The sequence below is a fragment of the Malus domestica genome, chromosome 15 (genome assembly GCF_042453785.1).
Source record: "Malus domestica chromosome 15, GDT2T_hap1".
Taxonomy (NCBI): Eukaryota; Viridiplantae; Streptophyta; class Magnoliopsida; order Rosales; family Rosaceae; genus Malus; species Malus domestica.
The window spans coordinates 21,752,337-21,765,467 of NC_091675.1; the positions used below are offsets into that span (position 1 = coordinate 21,752,337).

A 13,131-nucleotide genomic window follows, 5' to 3' on the forward strand; every position below is an offset into this window, starting at 1 on the left:
TTGCGCATTCTTTCACTATTTAGTATAATTAGTTTTATTTAGTCTTGAAATTATTCACTTTTTTCATCACTTACCTTTTTGGTTACATCACCTCACAGTGATGGCCAGCATGCTTCGACCTTCCCAGGTTGGGGTGTGTTAGCTTGGTATTAGACTATAGGTTTAGACAGTCCTGCACTTCCTAGTGTGTTTTAACTCTTGTTTTCTTATGTTAGAACCATGCCACCTTGTAGAGAGCCACGTACTTCATATGAGAATAATTTTCTGGACTTTGGACAATTTGGTGAGGCTATTGCCAATGCTATTTGGTCTTCACTCCGTCCTACCCCAAGGAATACTCTGGACATTATATCTCGCCTGAAGATTAATGACTTCTTTGGTAATGAGGGGTCGGAGAAATCAGAGATATGGTTCGATTATGTTGAAAAGACATTTCGAGTCATGTATCGACAGGGTAATTTACCCATAGAGAGATGGGTTGAAACGGCAACCTAGTTCTTTCATTTGGAAGCAGAATCTTGGTGGGATCAGGAGAAGAAACCATTATCTGATGAAGATGCTATGAATTGGGATGTTTTCAAGCGGATATTTCAGACCAGATTTGTTCCTCCGGAGTATTTGGATTGTAAGAATGATAAGTTCTCAAATCTGAGGCAGGGTAAGATGTTAGCTACTGAGTATCATCAAAAGTTCACATACTTATCTCGTTATTGCCCCGAGATTGTTGCTAATCCTCGGGAGAAACTTCGTCTGTTTAAGAGAGGAACTTGTAAGAAATGGCGTTCTATGGCAACCACTACTCTTTGTGCTATGTATCAGGAATTCTTCGAGGTTTTGCTTCGGGTTGAAGATTCGGACAATGCTCCTGACGATGAAGATGAGGATGTTGGCAGGAATGCCCAGAGGTACAGTAACATGGGGCAATCATCACTTGGTCCGAGAGGGGCTTAGAATTTTAAAAAGAGTGGAAATAGCTCTAGATCTTTGAGCGGGGGTTCTAACTTCGGTAAACTTCATAGAGGAGGCAGATCTGCTGGTGGTTCTCGTTTTCATAATCAAGGAAACTCTAGCAGTTCAGGTGTTCAGTTTTGTCGCATGTGTAACACCCGTCACTATGGCGAGTGTAAAAGAGGAAACAGATGATGTTTCACTTGCAGACAGACAGGGCATATGGCCTATAATTGTCCTCAGAATCAGAAGAACCAGCTTGCTAATCTACCACCTGCAGTCCCCCTACAACATTTTCTAGCACCTGGTAATCGTCAGCAGATAGGCCACGGTGGAGCTTTCCACTACCAAGGGGACATAGCCCCATATCAAGGATGACCATACCAGTACACACCAAAGGTTCCCTACCATCAGGGAGGCTATCAACAGATTCAGGGAGGCTATCAGCTGACTAAGGGAGGTTATCCACAGTTTCAGGGAGACTATATACCGTATCAGGGTGGTGGAGCACAAATTTATACTAGAGGACAATATCGAAATCTCGACGTAGCGTCTAGCAGTGGAGGTTCAGGCAGACAGGCAATCCTACCTCATCAGGGCCGAGGTAATCAGACTCAAGCAAACAGGGGCCGGGGAGGCAGGCAGCAAGTTCAGGGAAAAGTCAACAACACCACGCTACAGGATGCTCAGGCTAATCCGGACTTGATCATGGGTACGTTGAATGTTATAGACCATTTTTCTAAAGTTTTAATTAATTCTGGTGCTACACATTCAGTTATTTCCCATAAGTTTGCTCAAATGACTCAACCACACCCTACTTCACTAACTATGAGTTGGAATTCTCAATGCCTAAGGGTGAAATTTGTTATGTTAGTTGGGAATATCAAGGATGTCCCATCCTTGTCTAAGATGTAGTCATGTTGGCTAATCTTGTCCATTTGGATATCGTTGATTTTGACGTTATCTTAGGCATGGACTGGTTACACTACAATCGTGCCAAGTTAGATTGTTATGAGAAGGTTGTTACTTCTCACCGACCGGGCATGCCTATTGTCACGTTAGTTGGTGAACGTGGTGGTCTAAAGCATGGAGTTATCACTGCATCTGTGGAAGACGTTATCAAGGTTACTTAGCTCATGTTGTGCCAACGGAAGAAACTACTGCATCTGTGGAAGACGTCAGAGTAGTTAAACACTTTCCCAATGTTTTTCCCGATGAATTACATTGCTTACCCCCAGATCGTGAAGTGGAGTTCACCATTGATCTACTTCCAAGTACTAATTTTATTTCCCTTACACCTTACCGTATGGCTCCTGCAGAGTTAAGGGAACTTAAAACTCAGTTACAAGAGTTGGTTGATAAGGGTTTCATTTAGCCAAGCACCTCCCCGTGGGGAGCTCCTATTCTGTTTGTAAGGAAAAAAGATGGAACTTTGAGGTTATGCATCGACTATAGGCAGTTTAATCAGGTGACGATTAAAAACCGTTATCCATTACCTCGTATTGACGATCTCTTTGACCAGCTTAAATGTGCTTGTGTGTTCTCGAAGATTGACCTAAGGTTTGGTTACTACCAATTGAATATCAGAAGTGACGACGTTCCGAAGATAGCTTTCAGAACTCGATATGGTCATTACGAGTTTCTTGTGATGCCATTTGGATTAACTAATGCACCAGCAGCTTTTATGAACCTGATGAATCGAGTATTTTATCCATACCTCGACAGGTTCCTCATTGTTTTCATAGATGAAATTTTGGTGTATTCGAAGAATGAAATTGAGCATGCCAGGCATCTGCGTTTGGTTCTAAAGACGCTAAGGGTAAATCAGTTGTATGCTAAGTTTAGCAAATGTCATTTTTCGCTAGATCAAGTGTCATTCTTAAGGCACATGGTATCAGCTCAGGGTGTGCTTGTGGATCTTCAAAAAGTAGCAGTCGTGGAGAATTGGGAACAACTTCAGACAGTTACGGAAGTTCGAAGCTTTCTTGGTCTTACTGGCTATTATCGACGCTTCATAAAAGACTTTTCAACCATAGCATTACGTCTGACAAAATTGACTAGAAAAGATGTTCCATTTTTGTGGAGTGATGAGTGTGAATAGAGTTTCTAACAATTGAAGTACCTTCTCACTTATGCACCTGTCTTATCACTTCCCGATGATGGTGGAAACTTCGAGATCTACAGTGATGCATCTCTGAATGGTCTTGGATGTGTGTTAATGCAACATAATAAGGTGATTTCTTATGCATTGTGGCAGTTAAAGCCCCATGAGAAAAACTATCCTACTCATGATCTCGAGTTGGCAGCGATCATTTTCGCTTTGAAAATCTGGAGGCACTATCTTTATGGGGAAAAGTGCAAGATCTTTACTCATCATAAGAGCCTTAAGTATATCTTTACTCAGCCAGATTTCAATCTTCAGCAACGGAGGTGGGTAGAGTTACTCAATGATTATGACTACACCATTGAGTCTCACCTAGGTCGTGCCAATTCGGTAGGTGATGCTCTTATTAGGAAGTCTCATGGCTAACTTAATGCTCTTTATGCGAGTTGCATTCCTCTTTTGATTGATCTAAGATCCATTGGAGTAGCATTGAAAGTGCGGTGACAATGAGCCCTAATTGCCAGTTTTCAGGTCAGACTGGTTCTGCTAGATCATGTTCTCGAAGCCCAGAGGAACGATACAGAATCTCAGGAATTGATATAGGTTGTGTTAGATGGGAAAAAGAAAGACCTCAGGATTAGAGATCCTGATGGCATGCTTATGCAAGGTGAGCAGATGTATGTACCGAATGTTGAGGAACTAAAGAGAGACATATTGGATGAAGCACATATTTCTGCTTATGCGATGCATCCAGGGAGTACCAAGATGTATCATACCATCCAACACTTCTATTATTGGCCAGGTATGAAAAGAGAAATTGCAGAGTATGTTAGTCATTGTGTAGTTTGCCAGCAGGTTAAGGTAGAAAGGAAAAAGCCATTTGGATTGCTACAACCACTCCGGATACCCCAATGGAAATGGGAAGATATTACGATGGATTTCATGTACAAATTACCTCGTACGCGAAATGGTTATGATGGTATCTGGGTGATAGTTGATCGGCTTACCAAGTCAGCACACTTCATACCCGTTCATGAGAATTACTCATTAAGTTAGTTGGCCGTACGATTAATCTCTGAAGTGGTTAAGTACCACGGAGTTCCAGTTAGTATCATTTTTTACCGAGACCACCAATTTACTTCGAAGTTCTGGGTAGCTTTTCAAGAAGCTTTGGGATCGAGATTACTCTACAGCACCGCCTATCATCCTCAAACCGATGGGCAGTCAGAGAAAACTATCCAGACATTGGAAGATATGTTGAGATCGTCAGTTTTATATTTTGGAGACGCTTGGCACAAGCGATTACCGTTGATAGAGTTCGCGTACAACAACAGCTTCCATTCTAGTATTGGCATGACACCATTTAAAGCGTTGTATGGGAAACCATGTCGTACTGCACTTTGTTGGTCCGAGGTAGGTGAACGAGTTTTGGTGAGCCCGGAGATCATGGATGAAACAACATAGAACATTCAGGTGATAAAGGCTAACCTGAAAGCGGCCCAAGATCGGTAGAAGAGTATCGCCGACAGACATTCTACCAACAAAGTTTATAAGGTTGGTGATTGGGTATTCTTGAAATTATCGCTGTGGAAATGTGTTGTGTGGTTTGGAAAGAAAGAGAAACTCAGCCCTAGGTACATCAGACTGTACCAAATAGTTGAATGAGTTGGTGAAGTTGCTTATCAACTCGCTTTGCCACCAGAGTTGGCTAGAGTGCACAATGTGTTTCATGTATCGATGCTACGGATGTACGTCTCTAATCCGTCACACGTGATCCCTCCTCAACCGCTAGAGATCAATCTAGATTTGACCTATGATGAGGTTCCAATGACTATCCTTGATTTGAAGGATAAGGTTCTTAGGAACAAGACCGTGCAGATGGTGAAAGTTTTGTGGAGGAACCACTCAATTGAGGAAGCCACTTGGGAGATAGAAAAGCGTATGTGAGATATGTATCCACGTCTGTTATATGGTTTTGATTCGTAATCAAGGATGAAATTTCGGGGACGAAATTTTTATAAGGGGGTAAATTGTGACGACCCATCCCTAATTTTCCTATGTAATTTCTCCCCAAGTAAGTGTATTGACGGTTATGCCCTTAGTGGCGAGTGATGTGGACATATTTATATCGCTTTTATTTTATTTCTCGTTATCGCATTTAGATTGTGCAAGTTGTTACGAGTGTATGAGAATTTCTATCAGTGTAGAAACACTGTTATGGATAGATTTCGACTCCCTCTCTGCAAACCCCTTGAACGAACCCTAAACCTCACAGATCGAACCCAAAAACCACACCATTGTACTCTTCTCATCTTCACAAACACAGCCATGTTCTTGAAACCCGGAATGGACGAGTTTTCGACGTCAAACTCGTGAGGCCCGAACTTAGTGCTTTGAGTTCAGCATGTTTGGGACCGAGTTACGGACCTTTAGGAATTTTAAAGGCTTCCATTAAACTCCCCGAGATCCCTAGTGAAACTTTGGTGAAAAAGCCACGTCGAAACAACCGAGTTTCGAAGAGTTCCAGTTTGGCTGGAACTTTCGGGGTGATTTTCGACCACCTCCGTCCACTTTTTGGACTCCAAACAGGTATAACGCCATTCTTCACTTTATTTGCTTCAAATCTATATAAAGTGGGTTAAAAATGGATGAGAAATGAAGAAGTTATGCTAATTTGAAATTTTTCTAGAAATTTGGCGAAAAATCAAGTTGTAGACGGCGGCGAATGACGACAACGGTGAGGTTTGTCGAAAAAGGTGACGAGATATTCCGTCAAGGTTGACGGGTTCTGTAAGCATTTAACGGAATATTTCGTGGAATATTCTTGACGGCGTCAGGCTAGCTGACAACACTGGCCTATGCGTGGGGCGCATCTGGCCGTGCCATTGCCGGCGCGTGGGGGCAAGTGAACTGTCCAAAATTTATTCTAAAAATTTAGGGATGTTTGTGACGTCGAGTAGGTCACGATGGTATATTTAAACCCTAGGTATACTTGATTATCACATGATTTTATTATTGTGGCATTTGATACATCATGACTTGGCATATTTTTGGTTATATTGCTGTTGTGCTTTTGTTGCATACCTACGTAGTACGTTTTAAGGAAACTATACATGTTTAACAACGAGGGGTTAATATATTCGGAAATAAAGGATTTCGTATAAGCATTGTTTAGTTGACCCACTCAACTTTGTTTTTCACCTCTCCAGGACCTAGATAGCTGTACTCTTTGTGGCACTCGAGGAATTTCGGCAGTTCTGACATTCTCTTCTGTTTAAACGTACGAACTTATCATTGTTATGTAATAAGTGTACTTTAGTTACTTTGACTACTCTTTTGTAGTCTTACTGTCTATTATGCTCTGAATAATTGTAGTGGGTTCTTCCCACGATTGCGCATTCTTTCACTATTTAGTATAATTAGTTTCATTTAGTCTTGAAATTATTCACTTTTTTCATCACTTACCCTTATGGTAACGTCACCTCATGGTGATGGCCTGCATGCTTCAACCTTCCCAAGTCGGGGTGTGTCAGTAAAAAATTTCAACGTTAGATGACTAAATCATTTTGGATTTAGTTAATTGTTTGAAGAAATGATCTTTGTCAAGGAGAATTGCTATCCACTATTGGTGGTGGGTTGCTAAATGATTTTTAAAGAGTGACCTAAAACATAAACTGTCCGGATCATCCGACATTACATGATGAACAAGAGAGCGAAAAAGGTAGAATGGGAACTCCAAAAGGTTGCTAGCATCTCATTAGATAATACCAAACATTGATTAACTTGAACTTGACAAGATTGTACCCTTTTTATATGATAAAGATGAAGCATTGGATGGTTTAAGAATAATTAAGTTTTTCATTAGGGTTTTTTCCAATTAGATTGTGACAAATGCTTGTTGGATTAGTGGATATACGCATAGCATAAAAGGGTTATGGAATATTTTATTTTTTGGTTGGACATTTTCTTTCTTGGCTGTAAACATTCCTAATTCCCTACTAAATCCTAACAATACAGAACAAATTACATAAAATTAAATCAATAAAAAAAGGTAGAACATCATCGCCACGTGTACGAAATCTGTTGCTCCAGCAGTAACGAGTGACGACACACCCCGATTCCCTCCATTAAAATTTACAGCTCACAATTTCAATGTTTTCGTTTTAACGGACTATTAAAAACCACCCCCGAAACGCGTAAAGCGCCAAAAAAGCGCATCGGATCCGTTTCGAGCGAGCAAAAAACCGAAAATCTTTTGCTCTGCTCTGGTGGGCCGGCGCCGATCGGAGCTCTGCGGTGGAGGTGCTGACGTGGGAAAGGAGAAGGCGGTGGCGGCGATGAGAAGCCGATCTAGGAGGGCCTCGAAGTAGAGACCCCAAGTCGGAGAACGGCATGGTCGGCTGCTGCCGAGAGCTTGGCCGTTGTTCTCCGATTTGCGATACCGGGACGTTCTAGAAGCTTCTCTTCCGCCTGCCGCCTGCCTTCGCCTCGTGAAATAGCTGCTGTGAGCTTTCGAGCTGGTTCAACAGGTTGGCTGGCTCTTTGTTTTTCCCCAATTTTATTATTATTTAATTTACAGATCGCCGAAAGTTTGACACTTTCGGTGGCAAAATATAAAAAGTAGATTCTTTTTTCAATTATTTGTTTGACAAAATTGATGGGTTTTACTTTCTTCTAAAAATTACAGATTTTTATGTGTGGACATTTTTTATGGGGTTTGAAGAAGTTGTGAAATAGAGGAGAGAAATGTATATGGAATCGAAAAGATTTAAAAATTTGGGTGTGAAGAGGAATTATGTTGTTTATCAAAAGATTTCTTTGAATGTAGCCACTTTTAGTGCCAAAACTGTGGCCGATTTGTTCACAATTTGAATTTGAATCGAATTAAGGATAATGGGTTTATATTCATGTACTCGGTAGTTACTTTCCGGTATCGAATTTGCCTGCTTGTTAAGATTTTGGTCTCGAAATCCTTTTAAAGGTCTTTGACTCGTTGGTTTGGTGTTATGATTGATATGCTATGTGTAGATGTCGTTCAAAGGCATTGTTCGTGAGCTGCGGGAGATGAAAGATGGGATTGGGAGCATGTCAAGGCGAGTTGGTGAACGGAAGCATTGGCGTAGTCGGACTTTGTCGCATATTGCTCCTGATATGGCTCCAACCCCGCCAACTGATGTGATTCAGCAGGGTCAGTGGGCTAACTTGCCTACGGAATTGCTTCTGGACATAATTCAGAGGGTAGAAGAAAGTGAAACATCGTGGCCTGCTCGAGCTGTCGTTGTTTTTTGTGGTTCGGTTTGTAAGTCATGGAGGGGCATTATGAGGGATATAGTCAAAACTCCCGAGCAATGTGGAAGGCTCACATTTCCAATCTCATTGAAGCAGGTGTTGCTTTATCCTAATTCCTCTTAAGTTTGTGTTTACTTGTACTGAGTGCCTCCTCTGAAATAGTGTTATTTGTGGTGTGCTTTGTGTAGCCGGGGCCTCGCCAATCTCCAATACAGTGCTTCATTCGAAGGGGTAGAGAAACTTCCACATATTATCTTTACTACGGTCTGGTACCATGTAAGTCATGTTCTTATTGTGGACAATGTAACTCTGTTTTTTTTATTATTGCGCTGCACATTGGGTTAGTTATATTGTAAGTTTCTGTCAATCTTAGGAGATGAATATAGCATTTCTAGAGATATCTTATTTTGCTTCTTTAACATTCTCGTTTTAGATTATTTGATGAAAAGAAAATGTATCAGTTGATTACCTGGTGTTCACTTATATTATTGAATTGACAGCTGAGGGTGAGAAAGATAAATTATTGTTAGCAGCCAAAAGGATCAGAAGGGCAACAAGCACCGAGTTCGTTATATCTTTGGTTTCAGATGATTTTTCTCGAGCCAGCACTACATATGTTGGTAAATTGAGGTAAGTGTGCTCTACTATGCTTGCAAATATTTCAGTCAAGTTATTCTTGTTTATGTTCCCACAACTCATTCAACAATTGTTTTGCCAGGTCCAACTTTTTGGGTACCAAGTTCACCGTACATGACAGCCAGCCTCCATGTGATGCAGTACCCCAACCAAATAATCGATCATCTCGAAGGTTCCATTCTAAGCAGGTGTCTCCAAGAGTACCAGCGTGTAACTACAACATTGGCACCATCTCTTACGAGCTCAATATTCTTCGCACAAGAGGTCCAAGGAGAATGCATTGTGCTATGCACTCCATTCCTGTCTCTTCCATTCAGGATGGGGGCACCGCCCCAACACCAACATCGTTCCCACAAGCCTATGACGAGCAATTTGCTCTCTCACCAAGTTCAAAAGAAAAGGATCTGATCAGAGAGTTCAGCTCTACAACCCTCTCGGAGCCAAATGTCTCAGCCCCAGGTGCAGAGCCACTGGTTTTGAAAAACAAGTCTCCTCGGTGGCATGAGCAGCTACAATGCTGGTGCCTTAACTTTAGAGGGCGTGTTACAGTGGCTTCCGTTAAAAATTTCCAGCTTGTGGCAGCTGTTGATCCATCCCACAACGTTTCGGCTGAAGAGCAAGAGAGGGTAATCCTACAGTTTGGGAAGATTGGAAAAGACATCTTCACCTTGGATTATCGCTACCCGCTGTCCTGTTTCCAAGCGTTTGCGATCTGCTTAAGCAGCTTCGACACTAAGCCAGCTTGTGAATGAAACACTTGGTTGTAGAACATGATCGTCATTTGCTGAATTTTGTTCCTTAATTTCGAACCATATGCATGTTCTGCGTACAAGTTCTTCATGCCTCGATCATGTAATTCTGAAAATCACAGCTATTTCAATGATTTCACTTTTCGCATGGCCTGCCAGTCCAGAATTTGTCTTGTAAGCTGTTTTTTGTGGTGCAACCGAATCTAAATTAACATGAAGTTGAATGAATGTTACCTGTATATAGGGGTTGCAATACGATCCATGGCCCAATCATCCATACTCCATAGAGAGGAGCCCATCACTTGACGCATCATGTTGGTATCAAAACGGGGTAAAAGAATCTAGCGCATTTCGTTTAAGAAGCTGATGAACAATTTTTGAAATTTCTACCTTCTGGTCTTTGTGAAACAGTAACGACATGTGTACCCATTACGTCATATGATGAGAGCTGTAGATACAAAATGGTGTAAGTATCTCTGGTTTGGAGGTAGATTGTCTGCCCTCTTATTTGGATGTCATTCTCATCCTCTCCTATTTTATGCGGTCACGGTTAAGCCACGTCAATATTTTATATTAATTTTTTTATAGAGATAATAAGACAAAAAATAATAAGAATATAAAATGTTGACGTGATTTAACCGTGACCGTATAAATAAAAGGGAAAGGGAAAGGTACCCAAACAGGAGGGCAGACAATCTACCTCCCTCTGGTTTTTCATGCTTGTATGATGGATTTTAAACGTAATGATTGAGTGACGGATTTTCAACTAATGATGAGGGAAATCTAGCAAAACGATATGCTTAAAAAGTAGGAGATCTAAAGTAAATTCGCAGTTGAAAAGGATAAGAAAAGAGATTGGGTAATACGAGCCATGCGCGCCACTTTAGGTGACACATGCTTCATTTTATAAACGACATGGATTCTTGCTTTATTACAAGGTTTTGGCATCTCATAAGTAGTATTACTATTATGTAAAAGCTAATTACTTATTGCTCAGTGCTGACAAAAGTTTCCCTGCCAAACTTTAATGCACAGAAAATTTCAAAACTCAAAAATAGTTTAACAAAAGGAAAATTAACAGAAAGTTTAAAAAAAATTAGTTTTAACAAAAGTAATAAATGAAGCTGTAGTGAATAGTACCAGAAAAAAGTAAAAATATAATTTTTATTATAAATGAACCGTACAAGAAGTGTTTTGTTAAAACTCCTTTTAATAAATTTCACATCACCACCATATCAATCAATTGAAACACTAACAAAAAGGTTTAAACAATTGATCTAGTATTCCAAACGTTTCTTTAAGCATATCATCATCATTCAGCAAACAAATCAATCAAATCGGATGCAAGCTTATCTCATCGTCATGTCTTTGAACTATTGTTTGGACCCAATATTACACTCTCGATCATGTGCAATCGAGGTTGTTGAATGAATTAACGAGTTGGTAGAAAGTCTATAAATTAGGTTGCAAGTTTCAATTAAGCTGCACATGAGCAATTTAATTTACCATCTACGAAATTCGAATCTAAGTTTTCTCACACTTACAAATGAAGAAGAATATCATCTTGTAGTATTAAATGACAATCCTAGGTGAGTTGGGATCATGGTCTAATATATCGATATTATCCCGATATTTCCATCGAAATTTCTATGTTTTTGGACTACCGATATTTCCGATATCATCGATATTTTAGACCTTTGATAGGAACTCTATGTGGTACTAAGTCACTCATGTATCTTACCATGCAATGTGTAAAGTGTAAAATATTGTACTAATTCATTATATATAAATGATTATGGTGTTTTTAAACTTCTTTCATTAATTACTACATATTTTCTACACTCACAATGTTTGCCAGCTCGCTATATAATCAACTTAAATCAGTTAAATTCATCATGCAATGCATTTCCTTCTAATTTTTTGTGATAAACTAATAGATAATTGACTAAATAAACATCCTGCAAAGTTTCAATAAAAATTTCCAAATTTTTCTTACAATTTCCGTGATTTTTATTCAATTTTTATCGATATTGATAATATGCCGATATTTCCATCGAAATTTTCGTGTTTTTAGACTACCAATATTTCTGATATCATCGATATTTTAGACCTTAGTTGGGATTGCTTAAAAGAGCAGGGTTGGATTGTGGCTCGGTCAAGTCCCAAACAAAGTAGGACTGTTGGAGGGTCATGATAGGTTTTTGATAAGGTTTGAATTAAATTGCTTAAGGAACATTCGTGTGTAGATAAATAAATAATTAATTATATAAAAGGAAAAAACCATAATCTGATCGACTCCATCTTTGTCGCCATTGCCTCTTCTCCTATGATTGGTTTTATGAACAAGAACAAGAAGGAAAAAAACCCTAATTTGATCGAGTTCCTAAAACCCACAAAACCCTAGCTGGAGAGCAGAAAGCAATCAAATCAAAACACTAAATTTAAAACCTGCAAAAGTAAGGTGTTTGCCTCTGGTTAGGAATTTGAATTGTGGCTTCCGCGGCGTTTCGGGGGCATGACTGAAAAAAAAAAAAAGTTTAATGGCGCTGGTTGAATTGGCGGTTTTAAATGGTAGAAAAATAAAATAAAATATGCCGCTTGAGGAAGGGCTTGAGAACCTTCAACCTTGTGATTAAGGGCCACACACTCTAACCAACTGAGCTACTTCAACTTTTGTTAATTTAATTTATTACTAATGAAAAGGATTTTAAAACTTTGAGTTTTAACGATAAAAACAAAATAAAGGGTAAAGTGAATAGTACCATGATTGACTTTTTAGTGTAAAAATATGGTTTTTAATTAAAGTGAACAGTATCGGGAACTTTTCGTTAAAGTTCTCATAATAATTTCATATTTCAACATAAGTAAATGACTTTTTTATTTTCTAACAAAATAATGAAACAATTTTTTCTTCAACCAAAATCAATAACCTACTTATCACTGCAAGTCGCTAACACTACAAAAAAAAAGCTTCCATAAACTCGTTCCTAAGTGTGTCGGAGTAGACTGAAATCAATAACAGCTCTCTATTATATAATGGTTGATGACTTGCCATTTAGAAAGTGAATGAGATTAGAGATAATGATCTGAGTTAGATTGCGATGAGAAAATCTGATCCAAAGGTTATTAGAAAATGAAATAATATTATTTGATTTGGGAAAATGTGTCAATTAGATAAATAAACCAATGAACGAGATTAAGATAAAAGAATATAATCCAATACTTGTGAAATGAAATCTTACCTTGTTGCATTTTTTATTTGTGTTTCAAACAGTTGATAAGTGATGAAATCTAACCTTGTTAGAATATGAAATTTCTTTAGGTTGGTGCATGTTTATCAAGAGAAGAACATGGTAGCAAATGACGTTGCCAATTAGAGTTATAATATGGATCTTGGGTACCATT

At 39.3% G+C, this 13,131-nt stretch overlaps 2 protein-coding genes across 3 annotated transcripts; both read left to right on the plus strand.

The window, feature by feature from the left end:
- Nucleotides 1–219: 219 nt before the first annotated feature.
- LOC139191772 (uncharacterized) lies at nt 220–4,108 on the plus strand. The gene is made up of 9 exons (XM_070812787.1): nt 220–454; nt 515–910; nt 1,020–1,078; nt 1,363–1,660; nt 1,918–2,072; nt 2,498–2,767; nt 3,206–3,442; nt 3,526–3,583; nt 3,666–4,108. The coding sequence occupies exons 1-9, from the start codon at nt 220–222 to the stop codon at nt 4,106–4,108; spliced, it is 2,151 nt and encodes a 716-aa protein (XP_070668888.1).
- Nucleotides 4,109–7,278: 3,170 nt separating this feature from the next.
- On the plus strand, nt 7,279–9,981 carry LOC103401149 (tubby-like F-box protein 5). 2 transcript variants are annotated; one of them, NM_001294059.1, is made up of 5 exons: nt 7,279–7,581; nt 8,081–8,437; nt 8,530–8,617; nt 8,842–8,971; nt 9,060–9,981. In NM_001294059.1, the coding sequence occupies exons 2-5, from the start codon at nt 8,081–8,083 to the stop codon at nt 9,727–9,729; spliced, it is 1,245 nt and encodes a 414-aa protein (NP_001280988.1). In that variant the 5' UTR covers nt 7,279–7,581; the 3' UTR covers nt 9,730–9,981. The 2 variants fall into 2 exon arrangements, with proteins under 2 accessions (NP_001280988.1, XP_070668697.1); XM_070812596.1 differs by lacking the exon at nt 7,279–7,581 and adding an exon at nt 7,868–7,982 and having other exon boundaries at nt 9,060–9,874.
- The last annotated feature ends 3,150 nt before the right edge of the window (nt 9,982–13,131 follow it).

Bases quoted from the DNA above. Each gene is read 5' to 3' on its own strand.
- LOC139191772 (XM_070812787.1), top strand. From the start codon at position 220: ATGCCACCTTGTAGAGAGCCACGTACTTCATATGAGAATAATTTTCTG. The intron at 455-514 runs GTAATTTACCCA...ATTTGGAAGCAG, and splicing joins TCGAGTCATGTATCGACAGG to AATCTTGGTGGGATCAGGAG. The intron at 911-1,019 runs GTAACATGGGGC...TAAACTTCATAG, and splicing joins CAGGAATGCCCAGAGGTACA to AGGAGGCAGATCTGCTGGTG.
- LOC103401149 (NM_001294059.1), top strand. From the start codon at position 8,081: ATGTCGTTCAAAGGCATTGTTCGTGAGCTGCGGGAGATGAAAGATGGG. The intron at 8,618-8,841 runs GTAAGTCATGTT...TTGAATTGACAG, and splicing joins TTACTACGGTCTGGTACCAT to CTGAGGGTGAGAAAGATAAA. The intron at 8,972-9,059 runs GTAAGTGTGCTC...TTGTTTTGCCAG, and splicing joins ACATATGTTGGTAAATTGAG to GTCCAACTTTTTGGGTACCA.